The sequence below is a fragment of the Hyla sarda genome, chromosome 1 (assembly GCF_029499605.1).
Source record: "Hyla sarda isolate aHylSar1 chromosome 1, aHylSar1.hap1, whole genome shotgun sequence".
NCBI lineage: Eukaryota > Metazoa > Chordata > Amphibia > Anura > Hylidae > Hyla > Hyla sarda.
This window is the reverse complement of record NC_079189.1, coordinates 293138512-293157646: the sequence shown is the minus strand read 5'-3', so window position 1 is coordinate 293157646 and position 19135 is coordinate 293138512. Positions and strand designations below refer to the sequence as shown.

The following is a 19135-nucleotide window of genomic DNA, read 5'->3' as shown; positions in this document are numbered from 1 at the left end:
CAGAAAAATGTATGAATTATCATTGGCTGATATTTCACACAACATTCTGATATTGCAATCTTCTAGCACCTTTTTATGTCAAAAACTATTTTTACTGAAACTATTGCAAAATAAAAAGCATTAAACAAAACAGCATATACACCAAAAAAAAAAAAAAAAAATAAAAACACTACCTCTGGTACAGCTCCATACCTGATAGAGATGACCTATTCACTAATATATTCATATTTAATGATATTTTAGTATTAAACAATAAACATGTCAGTGTACTCAATATTTGTGCTTTTTGGCAGCTTGTGTGTAAACTGTAAGGCTACTTTCACACTGCCGCTGTGCCCCGACCATAAGCAGCTGCTTCCTTCTTCAGCCTTTAAACAGCCAGTATCGGGACGGGGCACAACGGGCAATAATGGGTCCCGATGGATACCATTTGCTATAATGGGATTCTTCGGGACCTGTTATTTTGTAGCGGAAGAAAAAGACGGCATGTGCAGTAATTTTTCTCCAGTTATTCCCCTGAGCTCCCCCGACGGTCGTCACACTGGCTTGTGCTAAAGGCAGTGTGAAAGCCGCCTAATGCGTCACTATATTATATGACAGCTTGAAAAGAATTAGTTGCTCTTATCACCTCTATATTTCACTGTATACAAGATCAAGTGTAAATTATATGTTCTATAAGCCACCATACTTTGGCATTGTAAAGTTCTAAGTAGGCTGTGCATTACGAATGTAGCATTTTGCACACTTTGGTACCCTTGCTGTGAAAAAGCTCTATACATTTCACTTTAACAACAGAGTGTATATTAAATCCACTTAGCCTTATTCTATTGTGAAAACAGCCTAAGGGTCCGTTCACACAATCGTAACTCGCATCAGGTTTACCTGCTACAGGAAATCTGCTGGGAGTTACGCTACAATTTTACTTTAACAGGTCTGCAAGCAATCTACAATTCTGCGACTATTGTAGATTTTCGGCAGACCCATTGAAGCGAATGGTAGCGCAACTTGCAGCGGATTTCCCTGCTGCGAGTTACGATTGTGTGAATGAACCCTTAAAGTGTAATTTCCAGCAGCTAATCTGAGGCAAAATAAATAAATAGAGTGTGGTGTGTGTTTAAAAATCTACACCGCCACCTAGTGGCCACACAACTCACTGTTTCAATATTTAGATTTTGGACATTAAACATGATTCTCTTTATACACCTTTGCTCGCAGTGCTTAAGATACATTTATTAACATATATACAAACACAATTTATCAATGTCATGAATTTTCTGAGGTACAATTAAATAGAACATGGGGTGTTGAGCACAGATCAGTCTCACCCAAATCATTTTTCCATTTCTCTTAATTAAAAATATCAATCCCTCGCTAAGCTGTGCATAGAGTAGGTTGCTGCATGTGCCCTGGGGTACTGACCCAACTTGCTTCTGACTTTCATGTTTCAGAAAAACTATGGTTGGAATACAAAAGTATGTTTTAGACAGAGTTCACACAGGGAATTGCACTGTAAATGGGGTTTTCTGCAGAAACTGTTACTGTTGTCTCTACATTTCCGACAGCCCATGGTTTACCATACACCCAAAGTTATAAAATTAAAAACAAACAATGCAGTTATTAAAAGCTTAAAGTCTGCCAAGTATTACATTTGCTGAGTCCTCCAACCCCAGACACTGATGTACTAGATAGAAAAACTGCAGCGGCAGCATACGTAGCCCTTTTCAAGGAAGGAGCATCGTACAAATACTACCAATTGAATTCAGATATACAGGAGGTTGTTTTGCTTCTAAAGCTTTTCTTACTTCGCCCCTAGACATCTTATCCCCTATCCAAAGGATAGGGGATAAGATGTCAGATCGCCGCGGTCCCGCTGCTGGGCACCCCTGGGATCGTTGCTGCGGCACCCCGCTATCATTGCTGCACAGAGCAATTTCGCTCTGTGCGTAATGACGGGCGATACAGAGCAGCGTGACGTCATGGCTCCGCCCCTCGTGACATCGTGGCCCGTCCACTTAATGCAAGTCTATGGCAGGGAGTGTGACGACCACCACACCCCCTCCCATAGACTTGTATTGAGGGGGCAGGCCGTGACGTCACGATGGGCAGAACCGTGACGTAATTATGCTCCGGCCCCTGTATTGCCCGTCATTACGTGCAGAGCAAACTCGCTCTGTGCAGTAATGATCTCGCGGTGCCGCAGCAACGATCCCTGGGGCTCCCCAGTAGCGGGACCGCGGCGATCTGACATCTTATCCCCTATCCTTTGGATAGGTGATAAGATGTCTAGGGGCGGAATACCCCTTTAAACTCAGTGAAGGGGAAATATTTATCTCAGTAGAGTAAACCTTAAATTTTTTTCCCCACAATCAAGTAACAAGGAATAGCAATAATTTAGATCGGTCCAAAGATACAGATTATTAAGAATTTCTGCTTTAAAATGGGAAAGACAGGGGAAGTTATTTCATAGATTGCACAAAACCCATCTATATTACTTATATCTTTGGAATATTATAGAGCACATGTAATAAGAAAAAAAAAAGTGACAATAATGTGCAACAAATTTGAGGACTAGAGATGAGCGAACTTACAGTAAATTCGATTCGTCATGAACTTCTCGGTTCGGCAGTCGATTACTTTTCCTGCATAAATGAGTTCAGCCTTCAGGTGCTCCCTAGGGCTGTTACAGGTGGATACAGTCCTAGGAGACTCTTTCCTAGGACTGTATCCACCTTTTCCAGCCCCCTGGAGCACCGGAAAGCTGAACTAATTTATGCAGGAAAAGTCAGCAACCGCCGAGCCGAGAAGTTCGTGACGAATCGAATTTACTGTAAGCTCGCTCATCTCTAATGAGGACCCAAAAAGATTGGTCCAGAAAGATTTTTCCAGCCCTGACCAATGCTGTTCATCCTATTTGTGTGTAAACAAAGCCATATTAAATGTGCAGCATATAAACAGGTTTCCTACCACTGAAGAGCCATCTTATACCATAAAACACAAGGAATTTATCCTGACACCCACCAAAAGCCTGCTTCCCATCAATTATGCAAAAAATGGCTAACTTCCTTGAAAGCCAGCAAAATAAAGCCTTCATGTCTGTTAACAAAATACAGGGATTGGTGTGATTTAGTCTTCTGTAAGTTTCTATGTACTGGATGTGCCGCTTCAAAACAAGCATGAACTCTGCAAAACGTGTTACCTACTATGTTCAGTACAGGTGCCACTGCTATACCGCAAGGAAGCCTATATTGGTAACTCTAGAGCAGTGGTCTTCAACTTGCGGACCTCCAGATGTTGCAAAACTACAACTCCCAGCATGCCCGGACAGCCATCGGCTGTCCGGGCATGCTGAGAGTTGTAGTTTTGAAACATCTGGAGGTCCGCAGGTTGAAGACCACTGCTCTAGAGGATGAGGAAACTTTACATATTGATCATTTAGCCAGCAAAATCCAGAGCAGCTCCTAATGTCTTTATTCAAAGGGGAGAAACATTTTAAAAATGCATAGAAAGCAAAAAAGACATTAAAATATTGAAACTTGTATTCCAACTGTAGTTTTTCTTTTATATTATATTTTTATTAAAAAATATCTAAAACTAAAAATCTATTTATATTGGCACTTTTTATTTGGTGGAGAGCAGACTGAGGTATATATGTACCAAGACTTTATAAGGGAATTGTTTCTGCTGGACACAGCTAGTCTAAATATATATGTCCCAAGAATATTACACTATGCCTGACCAGTTAAAGAAAAAGAAGGTGCAAATCAGACTGGAAAATATAGAATGGCCGTCTTCAGCTAATGGAGTACCCTTAAAAATGCACAACAAATCTAAAATGGTGTTAAATCCTCATTAAAAAATAAGGACGTGGATAGGTGTCGGAGCTCCAAATTCCCTGCACAGACACATACTGAAAAGAAGTGAAATAAAGGAGGTCCCAGCACTCACCGATGCAAGGAAATGGATGATTTATTGTATATCCAAGTAACAGGCCGCATTTCGGCACTTAGCCTTCCTCTGCTGAGCAGAGGAAGGCTAAGTGCCGAAACGCGTCCTGTTACTTGGATATACAATAAATCATCCATTTGCTTGCATCGGTGAGTGCTGGGACCTCCGTTATTTCACTACATTACTTCTCTCCTCGTGCACCACCACCATTCAGATAGTGCCGACCATTGCCCTACTACATTCTGAAAAGAAAACATGCTGGCTGTTTGCAACTTCCACCAACGGAATCATGGGATCTTTCTGCATATTGTGTTATTATTGCATTCAATGTAAAACAGTCTGCAGCAAAAGCCCAAGCTCACTAGTGGCTACTGCAAGCATGTAATCTGTAATAGCTATATCTATACAGCGGATTTAAAGTGGTACTCTGGCCCTAAGACATCTTATCCCCTATCCCAAAGGATAGGGGATAAGATGTCTGATTGCGGGGGTCTCGCTGCTGGGACCCCTGCAATATCTCCTGTAGCACCCACCTGTGTGAGCGGCACGCAGCGCTGGAGGCTCAGAGTCTGAAGCCTCACGACCACAGGGCCTGAGTATTGTGACGTCACGATACTGCAGCCCCGTGGTCGTAAGGCTTCAGACTGAGCCTCAGCGCTGCGTGCCGCTCACAGGTGGGTGCTACAGGAGATATTGCAGGGGTCCCAGCAGCGAGACCCCCGCAATCAGACATCTTATCCCCTATCCTTTTGGATAGGGGATAAGATGTCTTAGGGCCAGAGTACCCCTTTAAGTTTAGTATAGGTATCAGACAAGTTTTTACTGGTACAAGAATATACTAAGCAGGGAATTAAAACTGTACCTATTATAAGAAAAGAAAAAGGTTCATGGGCAGACCGCCATTGGATTTGAGACAGACCCCATCACTCTAGGTTTTCTGACCCAAGTTTTACTCATAAGCACAGCTGTAAGACTTCATCTTATTCATTGATATCTATTCACTTGTAAGCTACATATGTAAGTGTATATGCAGATATACACTGACATACACATTTAGCTCTGCATATAGCCTTCTCTCCTACTTAAAAATAAAGGAACAAAGTGCAATGTAATCGTACAACAGGTTTTACACATTCGTGCACAGCCTTTTTCTGCAGTCACAGGTGGAAAGGCACAAATATATGATCTAAATACCTTCTGCCACAACCAGAAGTTAAGGCAGAAGCTATGGGACCTCTGGATGCAACTCCACAAACACGTCTGTCCCAACTTACGCACTTACATTCCATAGCTTTGAGAGCACAGTAAGCACAGGACACACTGGGTGAAAGTATAAAACACTAGCCTGCAAATACTTGTGTACACTATTTTTCAATAGATCCCGCATTCATTCTTGGTCCGGTGGTTGTGGAGTAAAGTTATAAGAAGGTAGCTTTGCCCTTAGGGCCTCTGTCATAAAGCCTCTGGAAACAAGAACATCTACTAGACTAGCTTAAATAATATCTTCTCTGAAATATGGCTGTTAAATCTGTCATAACAGGTATCAGCTTGCATCAACTGGAAGGGATGACCATGTGGATGTCAGTGCATACAAACGCGGTACACAACATATATGCCCACATTATTCCCTGTTCTAAAGTGTTTAAGACTGGCAGTCCTGTTGCCCATTTTACATTTTCTTAGGCCGATACTTGGCATTTATTTGACTTAAGTGAAAACAGAAAGTAAAGCAATTGCAGTCAGTCTGTGTGCGTGTACACAACACACGCATGCACAATTTCTTCTTTTTTGTTTCATGTGCTGCAGACCAGTCACTCCAGTCGCACTGAGATACATGGTCCATACAGCTCCTTCTTAGGAGAAATGCACTTCTCCAGGATGCAATGAGCTAAGGGCAGAGATTCGGCTCACAATTTATCAGACCCATTTGTATTCGGCTGTGGCGCACTAGCTTCTGAGAGGAGCCCTGATGGCATTGATGCCGAGAGGTTGTTTTGCTCTAGATCAGTGCTGGTAACTGAAAATCTTGCAGAGCTACAGTCTGTGGGAAGGGTGGATACTTGGGTGTGCACTTGGGCTTCAGTCAGTTTTTTGGGACTGTTATCAGGAGCAGCAGTTGGTAGAATAGGAGGAGGGTCTCCAGTCTGTGTCACTTCTGTAGTGCCAGCTTCAAGAGGATGGCTACCAGCTGCCTCCAGAGCTGGTTCTTCAGATAGTGTTGATAGAAGCTCTATAACATCTTCTACAGATTGTGACGTAGCTATACCGACATCTGAATGTGTATCCGTTGACATAACACCTGCAGCCACTAAGGTAGCTGCCGGTGGCTGGAGAGTAAATCCAGGGGCAGGGGGAGGTGTCACAATAGATGGTTCTGATGTAGTGTTGTTGTTCAGGTTATCCTGAAGGCTGGTTTGGTTCTGACCAGCCTGCTGGTTTTGGAGAAGCATTTCCTGGATGCGGATCTGCTGGAGGATGGCGGGAAGTTCGTAGTGATGGAAAAAATAGATCATAGAGTGCTATGGAAACAGAAAGCAAAGCAACAAGTCAGATTATATAATATTAATATATATATATATATATATATATATATATATATATATATATATATATATATATATATATATATATATATATATATATATATATATATATATATATATATATATATATATAGGCCTGCAGAACAGGTACTGGCACCCAACTTTATTATTCTTGGCTAATATACAAAAGACAAACATGAGTAATATGCCATAAAATACATGAATAATATATAATATGGAAGAAGTCTAAATATTGCATATATTTGCATGCAAGTGTCACAGGGAAACTAAGTTTAGACAATGACCATTATAGATATAACAGGTGGAGCAGGGGGTCTTAGCTGAACAACCACTCTTGTAAATATGAAGCTGCAGGCCTGGCTTCTCTACTACTTACATGGAGTCTGTCCACTATGAGATCCTTAAATACATGTCAACTACCTATAAAGAGGTCTAAGCATATATGCCGTTCATGAAAGCCTGTTGAGTAGGGTGTGAGGAGACACAGAACACCTCCCCCAACACAGAAGTCATAACTGTGTCTGCCCCATTGTTTAGTAGCTGCCGTAAGCTAGACAATAGCGAAATATTACATTATGCCCACAGAAGTGTCTCTGAACATGACCCATGCATAGACTGTATATAGCTAATGTATATATTTAGTCAAAACAAGCACCTTGGGAAAGAAAAAGGGGTTGTCCAGTTTAGGACAATTTATCTTCTAGGATCCCCCGTAATCTGACACTTATTAAGCTTGACTACTCCATTAAAGGGTTTTATTTGTAAAAAAATTTTAAATTATAACTTTTGGCATGTTGCCTAGACTTGTCAAATGTTTTGAGATCTGTTGCAATTAAAGCTGTACTAGTTCACATACTTTAAAAAAAGACTTCTTTCAGGCTGGGTTCACGCATAACATTTTTATCAGTATTTTATTTTTATTTTTTACCAATACCAGAAGTGGAAAAGACAGAGAAAAACTATTTTTTTTTTTTTTTTTAAATCCGCTTTACCTGCATGGGCCTACTCTTGTGTTTTAATTCAAAATCTCATGGGGTACCCATGGTTATCTTAAATTTCAATTCCAATTCCCTTCAGGGCATAAAGCCCATCTGGGACAAAAGCCCTAAACTAGGGTTACCCCTATAAAATATCACTTATTTCATCATTTTGAAATATCCCAATAATTGTGCTCAAAACAATACAAAATTTTGTGTATTAAAAGCACAACCCGGTTTGTGTATCAGTCCTATAGACCTTTTTGTTTTTCTGGAGGTATTTTAGTAGTTCTTTGTTATCACTTCTTTTATTTGTTAGGGTTATGGTACATTCCCTTTTAGTAGAACTAGTATAAGCCTATTTTCCTTTCCGGGTTGATATTTAAAATACTCCTATCCCTAGCATCCCCCCGACGTTTCACCGATAGAAACCGGCTTTATCAAGGTATGGGATACTCATACCTTGATAAAGCCGGTTTCTATCACTCTTGTGTTTGGCTCAAAATATTCAACAAAATACCAAGAGTGAACACACCCTTAAAGTAGTATTCCAGGGAAAAACATCTTTTCTTATATCAACTGGCTCCAGAAAGTTAAACAGGTTTGTAAATTACTTATATTAAAAAATCTTAATCCTTTCAATAATTATCAGCTGCTGAAGTTGAGTCGTTGTTTTCTGTCTGGCAACAGTGCTCTCTGCTTGTCTCGGGAATAGCACAGGAGTAGAAAAGGTTTGCTATGAGGATTTGCTTCTAAACTGGGCAGTTCCTGAGACATGTGTCATAAGAGAGCACTTAGATAGAAAAGAACAATTCAACTTCAGCAGCTCATAAGTACTGAAAGGATTAAGATTTTTTAATAGAAGTAAATTACAAATCTGTTGAACTTTCTGGAGCCAGTTGATATATATAAAAAAAAGTTTTTTCCTGGATAACCTTTTTAAATTGGCAGTGTCTTAAAAGAAAAAAAAAAAAAAAAGGAATTTTTTTTTAAAGAGTATTGATTGATCAGGGTCTTAACATTTGGACCCCTGCCGATCAGTAAAATGTGCCAGAAGTGCGTGCCTAGAGCGTTCTCTCCTGGCTCTGAGTCACATGACAGAGTCTCATAATGTCAATCTATGGGGCCATCTTGCGCACAGAGACAGTAAAGCACTTCTCCCTCCAATCATCCTTCTGATTAATCAGAGTCTGAACATTTAGACCCAGACTAAAAAACGAAATACTAAGTTTTTATTTAAATGACAAATAACCTTAAAAATGTAGTGTGGCCCAACATCATGTCATATTTGATGAGTGTTGCTTTTCGAATACCAGAACACTATCCTGTGATACATTTGAGTAGCGCTCTCATGATTTGAGGTTCATGTTTAAATTAGAAGCCCCACCGTGCCCAAGCCAAATCTCACTCACTTAACATTGTTTTGACAGCATACTGTACTTTTCAAATTTAACATAATTACTGACATAGGGTTACTAAAAAGTTTTTTGTAATATCACTTGAAAAATACAATTATTTTTGTGAATAACTGTTGTAGAATTTACCTGAATGAAAAGCCAGGATGTGACCAGAGCCAGACTGCTGTACTGTCCATTAAAGCGATAGTGGTAAGCATAGAATGCAAAGTGATAAAGGTAGAAGAATCTGTATGGAACAAGGCAAGAAATAGAAAATTACAATAAAAGAAAATCATCAAGGACATACTGACATTCTAAAAGGAAGTACAAAAACTGGACTACATATCAGACTGTTTGGGACATTTGGAATAATATCCAGAGAAGGAAAGATGAGTGCTACCATGAGTCCTGTATCATGCCAGCAGTAAAGCTTTCCATCCAAGGGAGTCCAGGAATAAAGAATCGTGTTCATATAAACTACAAGAGCAACGTCTCCCAACACTGCAGTAGCAATTTAGTGATGAACAATGCTTTTACCAGCATGAAGAAGCATCATGTCACAAGGCAAATGTGATAACTAAGTGGCTCAGTGAACAAAACATTGAAGTTGTGAGTCCGTGGTCAGGAAACTCCCCAGATCTCAGTTCCATTGAAAACATTTGGTCAATCCTCCAAAAATCAGGTAGACAAACCAAAACACAGAAATGATCATGAGCTCACAGCACTGGTTAGACAAGACTGGGCTGCCATCAGTTAAGATTTGGCCCAGAAGCTGACATCCAGCACGCGCTAGGGTAAATTGTGGAAGTCTTAAAAAAAGAAAGTAGGGTCAGCCCTATAAATATTGAGTATTTACATAAATGTAATAAAGTTTGAAACCACTTATACCTGTAATTAAGTATACCATAGAGACATCGGACTAAAAGTAGTAAATTCACTGAAGCAGCAGACTTTGAAAACCAAAATGTCAGTCTCAAAACTTTTGGTTACAAGTGTAAGTTTAGAAAAAGAAATGGAGTAAAAGCTCTCTCAAAATAAACCTCAAAATGTAGAACAACCTAAAGACAGGCTTACCTTAGCCAGTGCCTCTTGCTGGTGTTTGTGTGGCAGCAGATGGCATCATACTGGTCAGCAAGCCACACTATGAGGATTATGTAGAAGGCAGTAGTTGTATCATTAAAAAACTCTGACATAATGGCTTCCATTCCTGTGAAGACAGAAACTAAAAGAATTAGATTTTTATAAACCGGTCTCGTTTTGTTAGATTAACCCTTCAGAGCAGTTATAATGTAATCTTAGTGCTCTCACTGCTGTTTCCGAGCTCATGGGTGTCTCCATGGTACACAGCTATTTTTCATTCTCTACAATTCAAAGGTCAAGGCCAGAGTTGTGCTGCTTGCCAGAAGTAAATACACAGGAATTACCTTCCCTTACTTCTCTGACCAGTTAGTGCACAGCACATACACCTTACTGCTATGCCATTAAAATCAAGCTTGAGCATGTGCACTGGACTGATTTATACAATACAGTACTAGAACAACAACAACAACAACAACAACAGAATCACTGCAAGGAGAGGGCTGCTACTAAAAAGCTAATGGAAGGGGAGGGGAAAATTGCATTGTAACACTGTGGACAGTAGATACATGGTATTTTCACAAGGGACAGCTGCCCTGATGGAAATTTACCTTCCAGGAACAACATTGATAATTTTCAGCAAGCAGACTGGCTCAGCTTGCAGGTACACAGCCCAGGCTCTCTCCCCTGTATATAGCTAAACCCCACCTCCTGTTATTTGTCCTGATATAGCTGCTACTAAAGACATTTCCTCTGACAACCGGCAGTAAACAGCAGATTGCACAGGAGAGAGACACCTGGTGGCCAAGACTATAAAGCTGTTTGTCCAGGGGGAGAAGTTGTTTTTAATAAAAAAAAATAGGTTACAAATCACAGACAAAGAGAAGTTGTTTAAAAAGACAGTGACCATTTAAGGCAATGCCCACACAGCTAAAATCTGATTTGGATGAAAAATCTGTGCCGATTTCCATATCTAAAACATATTTTTTCCCTTCTTCTTGGAATTACTGCTAATTTCTCCCATTGTAAAATCTACATCAAAATATTTGTAAAAAATAAATAAATAAATCAAAATTTGTATACATGCGTGGCTTTTTTCTTGCCTTTATTTACTGTGTGAACAAGTTCTAAAATAGATCTCTATTAGGCAGATAACTTACCTACAAGTGCAAGGATCACAGTGAGCAGTGGGGCAGCAGGAAAAGCAATGCTCATATTCATCTCCAACATCTGCAGCAAATCCACTGTAGAGAGAAAAGAAGAAAAAAAAAGCTAATTTTTCAAATCTTCTAGGACAAATGAAAGAAACTATTCATTTCAAAGACATGTTCACTTACCAATAAAAACAAATATCTGATGGTGAGAATACCTCAAGAGCATAGAAACCGAGAGAGTCTATGGGAAGCAAAAAAGTACATGCATAATGCATTGACATTTGCAAAAACTTTATATAATGTAGACTACATACAGTATGTATAGTGCATATATGTAAATAAAGTGCGGGCAGGACAAACCGGGCTAAGTGCAGGCTTTTTAATCAGACTCAGGCATGTCACAGAGCCTCAGTGCACAGCCGGTTGCCAGCTCTGAGGAGTGAGGGATGGAAGCTCACATATGAAATGTGAGGGAAAGCAAGGTAACGCCCCCTCCTCTTCAGTAAACTGCATACAGTGTGAGCAACATGAACATGGGAATTAGAAGCAAAAAAAAGCATGGAGAACAGGTTTTAAGCCTATGAAAGTAAGCCAGGAGCATATTTGTTTCTATTTTTTTTTTTTTTTTTATCTTGTGTACAGGTAGGAAAAGTATTCATACCATATTTACAGCACTGGTACTTCCCACAATCTAGATGCACCTTATTTTATATATGTCCCCCAACACATAAATAAGCAGGCTAATAGACTGATCTAGGTCTAAAAGTCCCCTTATTTGTGTGCTGCCTTCAGCAGGATTAGACTGACAGTATCATTCTTAATCATGGGCCGTAAACGTGAACTTAAAAATAGACATATTTTTGGTTTACTCAGGAACTGAAAGGTCTATTTACCAGGTAGTGATTTTTTTTTATGTCAAACCATTATAGTCTTTTATGTATAGTCCTATTATACACTATGGAGAGAAACCACTCTAGAGACTGTTTGTTTGTCTACTTAAGAGTAGACTATTTATCTACATCCAAGGGAATGTCCACATGGCGTAAATGCTGTAGACTGACTGTTCTAAATTTTTGCACAGAAAGTAAACCGCAAAGTGGATGACATTTTTAAAACCTCAAAACCACACACTGCATAAAAATCTGCTAAGCAAATTGACCCGTGTTGCAGATTTCTAATTCAACAAAATGGTGGAGTGGCTACAGTCCGTACTGAAAACCTGTCGCTCATATACATCAAAATATGCACAATTTTGTGCACATATACAGTTCCTTACATAACTGCAGAATTTCCAATGCAGAACATCTGCAGCATTTCTTTAACACCCTTAAGTAATCCGTACAAATTAAAGTTGAAAAAAAATTGACTGTTCCAACCACAACAAACGTTTAACCACAAATCTACTGGTGTTCAGCACCTTAAAGGGGTATTCCGGGCAAAAACATCTTATCTCCTATCCAAAGGATAGGGAATAAGATGTCTGATCGCGGGGGGCCCGCTGCCGGGACCCCCCGCGATCTCCCTCCCTGCAGCACCAGCATTATATGCGGGGCTGCCTCTCCAGTTTCGGAAACCTCCGGGTTTCCGGGACTGGGGACATAACATCATGCCACGCGCTCTCCATTCAAGTCTATGGGAGGGGGCGTGACGGCCATCACACCCCCTCTCATAGACATTAATGAAAGGGGCGTGGAGTGACGTTACTTTACGTCCCCCAGTCACGGAAACCCGGAGGTTTCCAAAACTGGAGACGCAGCCCCGCATAGAATGCGGTTGCTGCAGGGAGATCACCCGGGTCCCAGATCAGACATCTTATCCCCTATCCTTTGGATAGAGGATAAGATGTTTTTTGCCCGGAATACCCCTTTAACCCCTTAAGGACCAGGGGTTTTTCAGTTTTTTGCACTTACGTTTTTTCCTCCTTACCTTTAAAAAAAAAAACAACTTTCAATTTTGCACCTAAAAATCCATATCATGGCTTATTTTTTGCACCACCAATTCTACTTTGTAATGACAGTCATTTTACCCAAAAATCCACAGTGTAACAGGGGAAAAAAAATCATTGTGCGACAAAATTGAAGTAAAAATGCCATCTTGTAATTTTGGGGGCTTCCGTTTCTACGCAGTGCATATTTCGGTAAAAATGACACATTCTGTAGGTCCATACGATTAAAATAATACCCTACTTATGTAGGTTTGATTTTGTCGGACTTCTGGAAAAAATCATAACTACATGCAGGAAAATGTATATGTTTAAAATTGTCATCTTCTGACCCCTATAACTTTTTAATATTTCAGTGTATAGGGCGGTATGAGGGCTCATTTTTTGCGCCGTGATCTGAAGTTTTTAGCGGTACCATTTTTGTATTGATCAGACTTTTTGATAGCTTATGAATTTTTTCATGATACAAAAAGTGACCAAAAATACACTACTTTGGAATCTGGAATTTTTTGCGCGTACGCCATTGACCATGCGATTTAATTAATTATATATTTTTATAATTCGGACATTTCCGCACGCGGTGATACCACGTTTAATTTTTTATTTACACTTTTTTTTTTATGGGAAAAGGGGGGTGATTCAAACTTTTTTTTTTTTTTTTTTTTTTTTTAGCAATGTTATATCTCCCATAGGGGGCTATAACACTGCACACACTGATCTTTTACATTGATCAATGGTTTCTCATAGGAAACCACTGATCGATGATTCTGCCGCTTGACTGCTCATGCCTGGATCTCAGGCACTGAGCAGTAATTCGGCGATCAGACACCAGGAGGCAGGTAAGGGACCCTCCTCGTGTCCTACAGCTGTTCGGGATGCCGTGATTTCACCACGGCGATCCCGAACAGTCCCCTGAGCTAACCGGCATTAGTTTAGTTTCACTTTAGACGTGGCAATCAACTTTGAACGCCGTGTCTAAAGGGTTAATAGCGCGCTGCACTGCAATCAGTGCTGCACGCTATTAGCCACGGGTCCCAGCTGACGTTAGAGGCCGGGCCCGAACTGCTATGATGCGGGGCCACGCCGTGACCCCCCCCCCGTTATAAAAACGGGAGCGGACTCATGACATACTGGTACGTCATGGGTCCTTAAGAGGTTAAGTAGTTGAAAAGAAGCTAAATTACATTTGTTTCTTGGCTAGTTTTAACACAATATAATTTGGACCAAAAATAAATGTGCACAAAACATATTCCTGTCGAGAGAAATAAATGTTTCACAGCAATAAAAATGTAACATTGATCTTCATGCTTCACATACAACTCAGGGTTTAACTTATGACATGTGCTGCTGGAATGTGACATTGCTCTGTTCTTTTTGTTTGCACGCTTTACACCCATTTATATTGTTTGAGGTTTATACACTTTAAGTAACTTTAATAAAAATATGTTTAAAAAAAAAATGTAACAGTAAAAAAAGGCAATGAATATAAAAAATGTAAAACTCACAAAAATAACCATAATCACAAAGGCAGCGAGGTATGAAGTGCGAGCCATCCACATACTGACAAATCGATAATGTTCCCCTGAAACAACATTTCTCAGGAACCCTAAATGCAATCACAAAGAAACACAGTTGAACTTTGCAGAAGACAAAACCAAGAGAGATAGTGATTATTTCATGCTGCCTTTATACAAACCTTTGTTTTCCTCATTTTCTGCCAAGGCCTTGACGCTTGACATGAGAATATCATCATATCCAAGAAATTCATCCAACAAAAAACGGCTAAATCTGTCTCCAAAGCACAAGTCACGGGTCGGGTCTTAAACAATAAAAACAGATCGTAAGCTAAAGGCTTTCACTCATAAGACACTTGTAATACAGTCCTGTTACTTGACAAGCGTATAAGAGGTTGGCCGCTGTATGGCTAGTTTTTACAAGGGTGAGTAGGATGGGAACACAAGAGTTTTAATATATATCTTTAATAAAAGTTAATCTTACTGTAAAGGTCTCAAAATTCCTCCTCTAACAGCACAACACTACTGCCCAGAAAATGGTCAATGATTGAGAGTCATGTGAACGGACATGCAAATCATTGAGGGGGTTTGTTCCACCATCTTACTTCCTGGTTTTCCAGCAGCTCTTACGGTCTTTAATGGGAGTTGCGCCAATGGTGTAGCCCAGCAGGCTACTGTTTGCATAGCTCTGATTATAGTCAACAGGAGTTACACATTGCATAACTTTCCCGTTTTGACTGCTTTCAGCTTTTCCAACCACCATGAGCAGATGCAAACAGGCCAGAGCCTCACAAGTTACTAACAATTTGGGACAACCCCTATAAAGGGGTTCTCAGCCCCTAGACATCTTATTTCCTATTCAAAAGATAGAGGACTGCTGTTATGCCCCCTCCCATAGACATGAATAGAGGAGGCGTGACATCACATCTCCAACCGCAGAAACCCAGCATTCTAAACATACTGCACGGATAGGAATTCTGATGTGCCAGCACCAGAACCCCCATGATAAGACATCTTATCCCCTATCCTTTTGGATAGGGGATAAGATGTCTCGGAGCGGAGTACCCTTTTAATCTTGCATTGAAACTAGAGATGAGCGAAGTTACAGTAATTCAATTTGTCACAAACTTCTGGGCTGGAGAAGGTGGATACAGTCCTAAGAGAGAGTCTCCAGCCCACCGGAGCACCTGAAAGCTGAACTCATTTATGCAGGATAAGTCATCAACTGCCGTGCCGAGAAGTTTGTGACGAATCGAATTACTGTAAGTTCACTCATCTCTAATTGAAACCATGAAAGACACTGCACACTTCTAGAACATCCTGCTTGAGTTAAGCTGAAAGTTTGGTTGTGAAACAACGGATAGTCATAGAAGGTGTTATAATACTGTATGATAGTATAATAGATAATACTGTATAACAGAAAATTTTTATAATACTGTGTTAAAAAAAATAAAAAAGGAAGATTATCTGTAGAGTATCCATGCTTTTAATATACAACCATTTTTTAGTTATATCTGCTCATGGGAAAGCTTGATGACCACCAATACTGCAGCCATTAAAGCTGTCCAATAACTTTTCTGCATAGTTAGGTAGATAAGCCATTCAGGACTGGGGAAAAGTATGCAGAAATAGTAAACATTGTTTTACTGGATGGTGCTCAGTCTAATGCAGATACAACAAGACCCCTTAATTCCCTGGTTGAACTTGATGGACATATGTCTTTTTTCGACCGTAATAACTATGTAACTATGTAAGACTTACGGACATCCTAACAACTTTAAAACTTATAGTTGCTTGGAGAAGGAATTTGACAAATTGTGGTAGTGTAGATTGTGCATCTAATGGCAATGCAGAATGTTACTTATGGTTTTCATAACATGCTGCTGGTAATAGTGGCTCTGAAGGGGGCGGAAGAGCAGAGATTAGAATAAGCTACACCTAAGCTCAGATGTCTACAGAGATGCTGTATATCACGTCTAACAACTGTACTGCCTTGTCCTTTACTAGAAACCGTTCATTATTTAATTAACTTGTAATGTATAGAATCTAATACCTACAGACATTTTATATTCTATTAGTAGTGGTTCATTCAGCCTTACGCATGCTAGCCTATATTTATTCCACCAAAGTCAGAAGTAAACAAGTCGCACTCACCTGAGCTTTCTTCTACTCCCGATAAGATCTTTATTCCAAAGAAGTGCAGTATCAAAGAACAATCGTTCCAGAGCGGGGAGCGAGAGCAGCAGCTCTCAGATGTGGGGGGCACCACTGAAGGCATGGAAGGAAGAAAAATCTTGCCTTTCATTCATTCATTCCCTAATGACCCATTGCATTGAGTCTGATAATCCATAGCGCCTCCGGGTGCAGCAGATAGGTCTGTCCGGAGAGAGTAGAGATGTTCTTACACGTATACATAACCTGCGTTTGGTTTTCCCTACGTATAAAGGTTTACAGGGACATATTATGCAGTATACGATGTAAGTAGATTTGCAGGTGATAAACTGGTTCACGAAAATGTTCACACTAGAGATGAGCGAACTTACAGTAAATTCGATTCGTCATGAACTTCTCGGCTCGGCAGTTGATGACTTTTCCTGCATAAATTAGTTCAGCTTTCCGGTGCGCCCGTGGGCTGGAAAAGGTGGATACAGTCCTAGGAGACTCTTTCCTAGGACTGTATCTACCTTTTCCAGCCCACCGGAGCACCTGAAAGCTGAACTAATTTATGCAGGATAAGTCAGCAACTGCCGAGCCGAGAAGTTCGTGACAAATCGAATTTACTGTAAATTCGATCATCTCTAGTTCACACCTCCAATTAAGTTTTTTTTAGCTACCGTATTTTTCGCCATATAGGACGCACCCAATTTTAAAGGAGGAAAATCTAGAATACAATGTAAAGTATAGGACAGTGATCTTCAACCAGCGGACCTCCAGATGTTGCAAAACTACAACTCCCAGCATGCCCGGACAGCCGTTGGCTGTCCGGGCATGCCAGGAGTTGTAGTTTTGCAACATCTGGGAGGTCCGCAGGTTGAAGACCACTGGTATAGGAGGTAATACTCACGTGTCCCCACCGCTCCGGACCAGTCACCGCTGCCCTGGATGTCGCCACGTCCCCAGGGTGTCCCCGTCGCTCCGGAACATCTCTGCTGCCCGGTATCCTCGCTGTCCATCGCCACCATCACGTCGCTACGCACGCCGCTCCTATTGGATGACGGGACGGCGTGTGCGATGACGTGATGACAACTAAGGAGAGTGCCGGCCATGCAGGGGATCCCAGCACGGAGCAGACACCGAGGAGGCAGGTAAGGTCCCTCCCAGTGCAGCCGGGTTAGTGTCACTTTCCCTTCAGACGCGGCGGTCAGCTTTGATCGCCATGTCTGAAGGGTTAATACAGGGCATCACCGCGATCGGTGATATTCCGTATTAGCCGCAGGTCCCGGCCGTTGATGGCCGCAGGGACCGACCCGATAGGACAGGGTTTTAATGTGTATTTGCCATATAAGACGCACCAACTTTTCCCCCCCAGTTTGGGGGAAGAAAAAGTGCATCTTATACGGCGAAAAATACAGGAAATCTTACTAACAATAATTGCAGATTCTGCATGGAAAATTACCTTTTGGGTTCCATTTTCTTTAACCAGTTATCACCCGTCTCCTGAGCGATTTTTGTGAATTCCTTTTTTTTTTTTTTTTTTTTTTTTATCTCCTATTGGGTTGGATCTCCTAAAAGTAATGATAGGTTTCTCTTTTGCAGACTTATCCAAATCTTCGTCATGTTCAAAAAAGTACCAATTATCCAAAACACTCGCTTCAGTCTCAGGAACTGACTATATGGAATATTGTCCTTTACATATGAGTAGAATCAAAGGCGAATGACCAGGGAGTCAGGAGTTTGTCTGGCGCAGAGAGGAACCATCAGACAGCCAAGTAAAATCAATGGATTTATTAGATGCAACGCGTTTCGCTGCGCACGTGCAGCTTCATCAGGCAGGATGCCTGATGAAGCTGCGCATGCGCAGCGAAACGCGTTGCATCTAATAAATCCATTGATTTTACTTGGCTGTCTGATGGTTCCTCTCTGCGCCAGACAAACTCCTGACTCCCTGGTCATTCGCCTTTGATTCTACACCTATCCAGGAGGGCTGCAGTGGACCTGCCTTCATATTTCTTCTGCTCCTAACCTTGTTGTGTGTGGGCGCACAACCAACTTCGGTAAGCGGCTTGGGAATCATTTTCCCCCACCCCCACCTGCAAGATCTACTGATCCCGCACATGAGGCGCCTTCCTTCCTTTCTCTAGACTTTACATATGAGGGATGGGAGCTGTTATAATGTAATAGCGAGTTTTTTTTGGCTATCTCCTTTTCTAATCCCCTCAATCTGTAAAAGACCATCCTCCACTTTTAGTCTCGCGTTCAGAAAATCCAAGGATGTAACGCAAGTGAAAAACATATATTCATAGTTATTTTCATTGATATATATGACATTTTTGAAATCTAACTCAGACAAAGCAGGACTTCTACATATCTTACAAAATATTTGATATGATGGATAAATGGATTTA

At 40.7% G+C, this 19135-nt stretch overlaps 1 protein-coding gene across 3 annotated transcripts in view; it reads right to left on the bottom strand.

Annotated features, from left to right (window-relative positions):
* Positions 1–4698: 4698 nt before the first annotated feature.
* TMEM259 (transmembrane protein 259) overlaps positions 4699–19135 on the bottom strand; it is a 35765-nt gene continuing 21328 nt past the window's right edge. For 2 of the 3 annotated variants that reach the window (XM_056517696.1, XM_056517691.1), the window contains exons 6-12: positions 14753–14875; positions 14562–14662; positions 11298–11355; positions 11121–11204; positions 9958–10090; positions 9031–9130; positions 4699–6464 (exon numbers count right to left, since the gene is read on the bottom strand). In XM_056517696.1, coding sequence (XP_056373671.1) covers positions 5853–6464; positions 9031–9130; positions 9958–10090; positions 11121–11204; positions 11298–11355; positions 14562–14662; positions 14753–14875 — 1211 coding nt within the window. In that variant the 3' untranslated portion in view covers positions 4699–5852. Of the gene's footprint in view, positions 6465–9030; positions 9131–9953; positions 10091–11120; positions 11205–11297; positions 11356–14561; positions 14663–14752; positions 14876–19135 lie in introns of those variants that run through there. The other variant, XM_056517706.1, reaches the window with a different exon arrangement.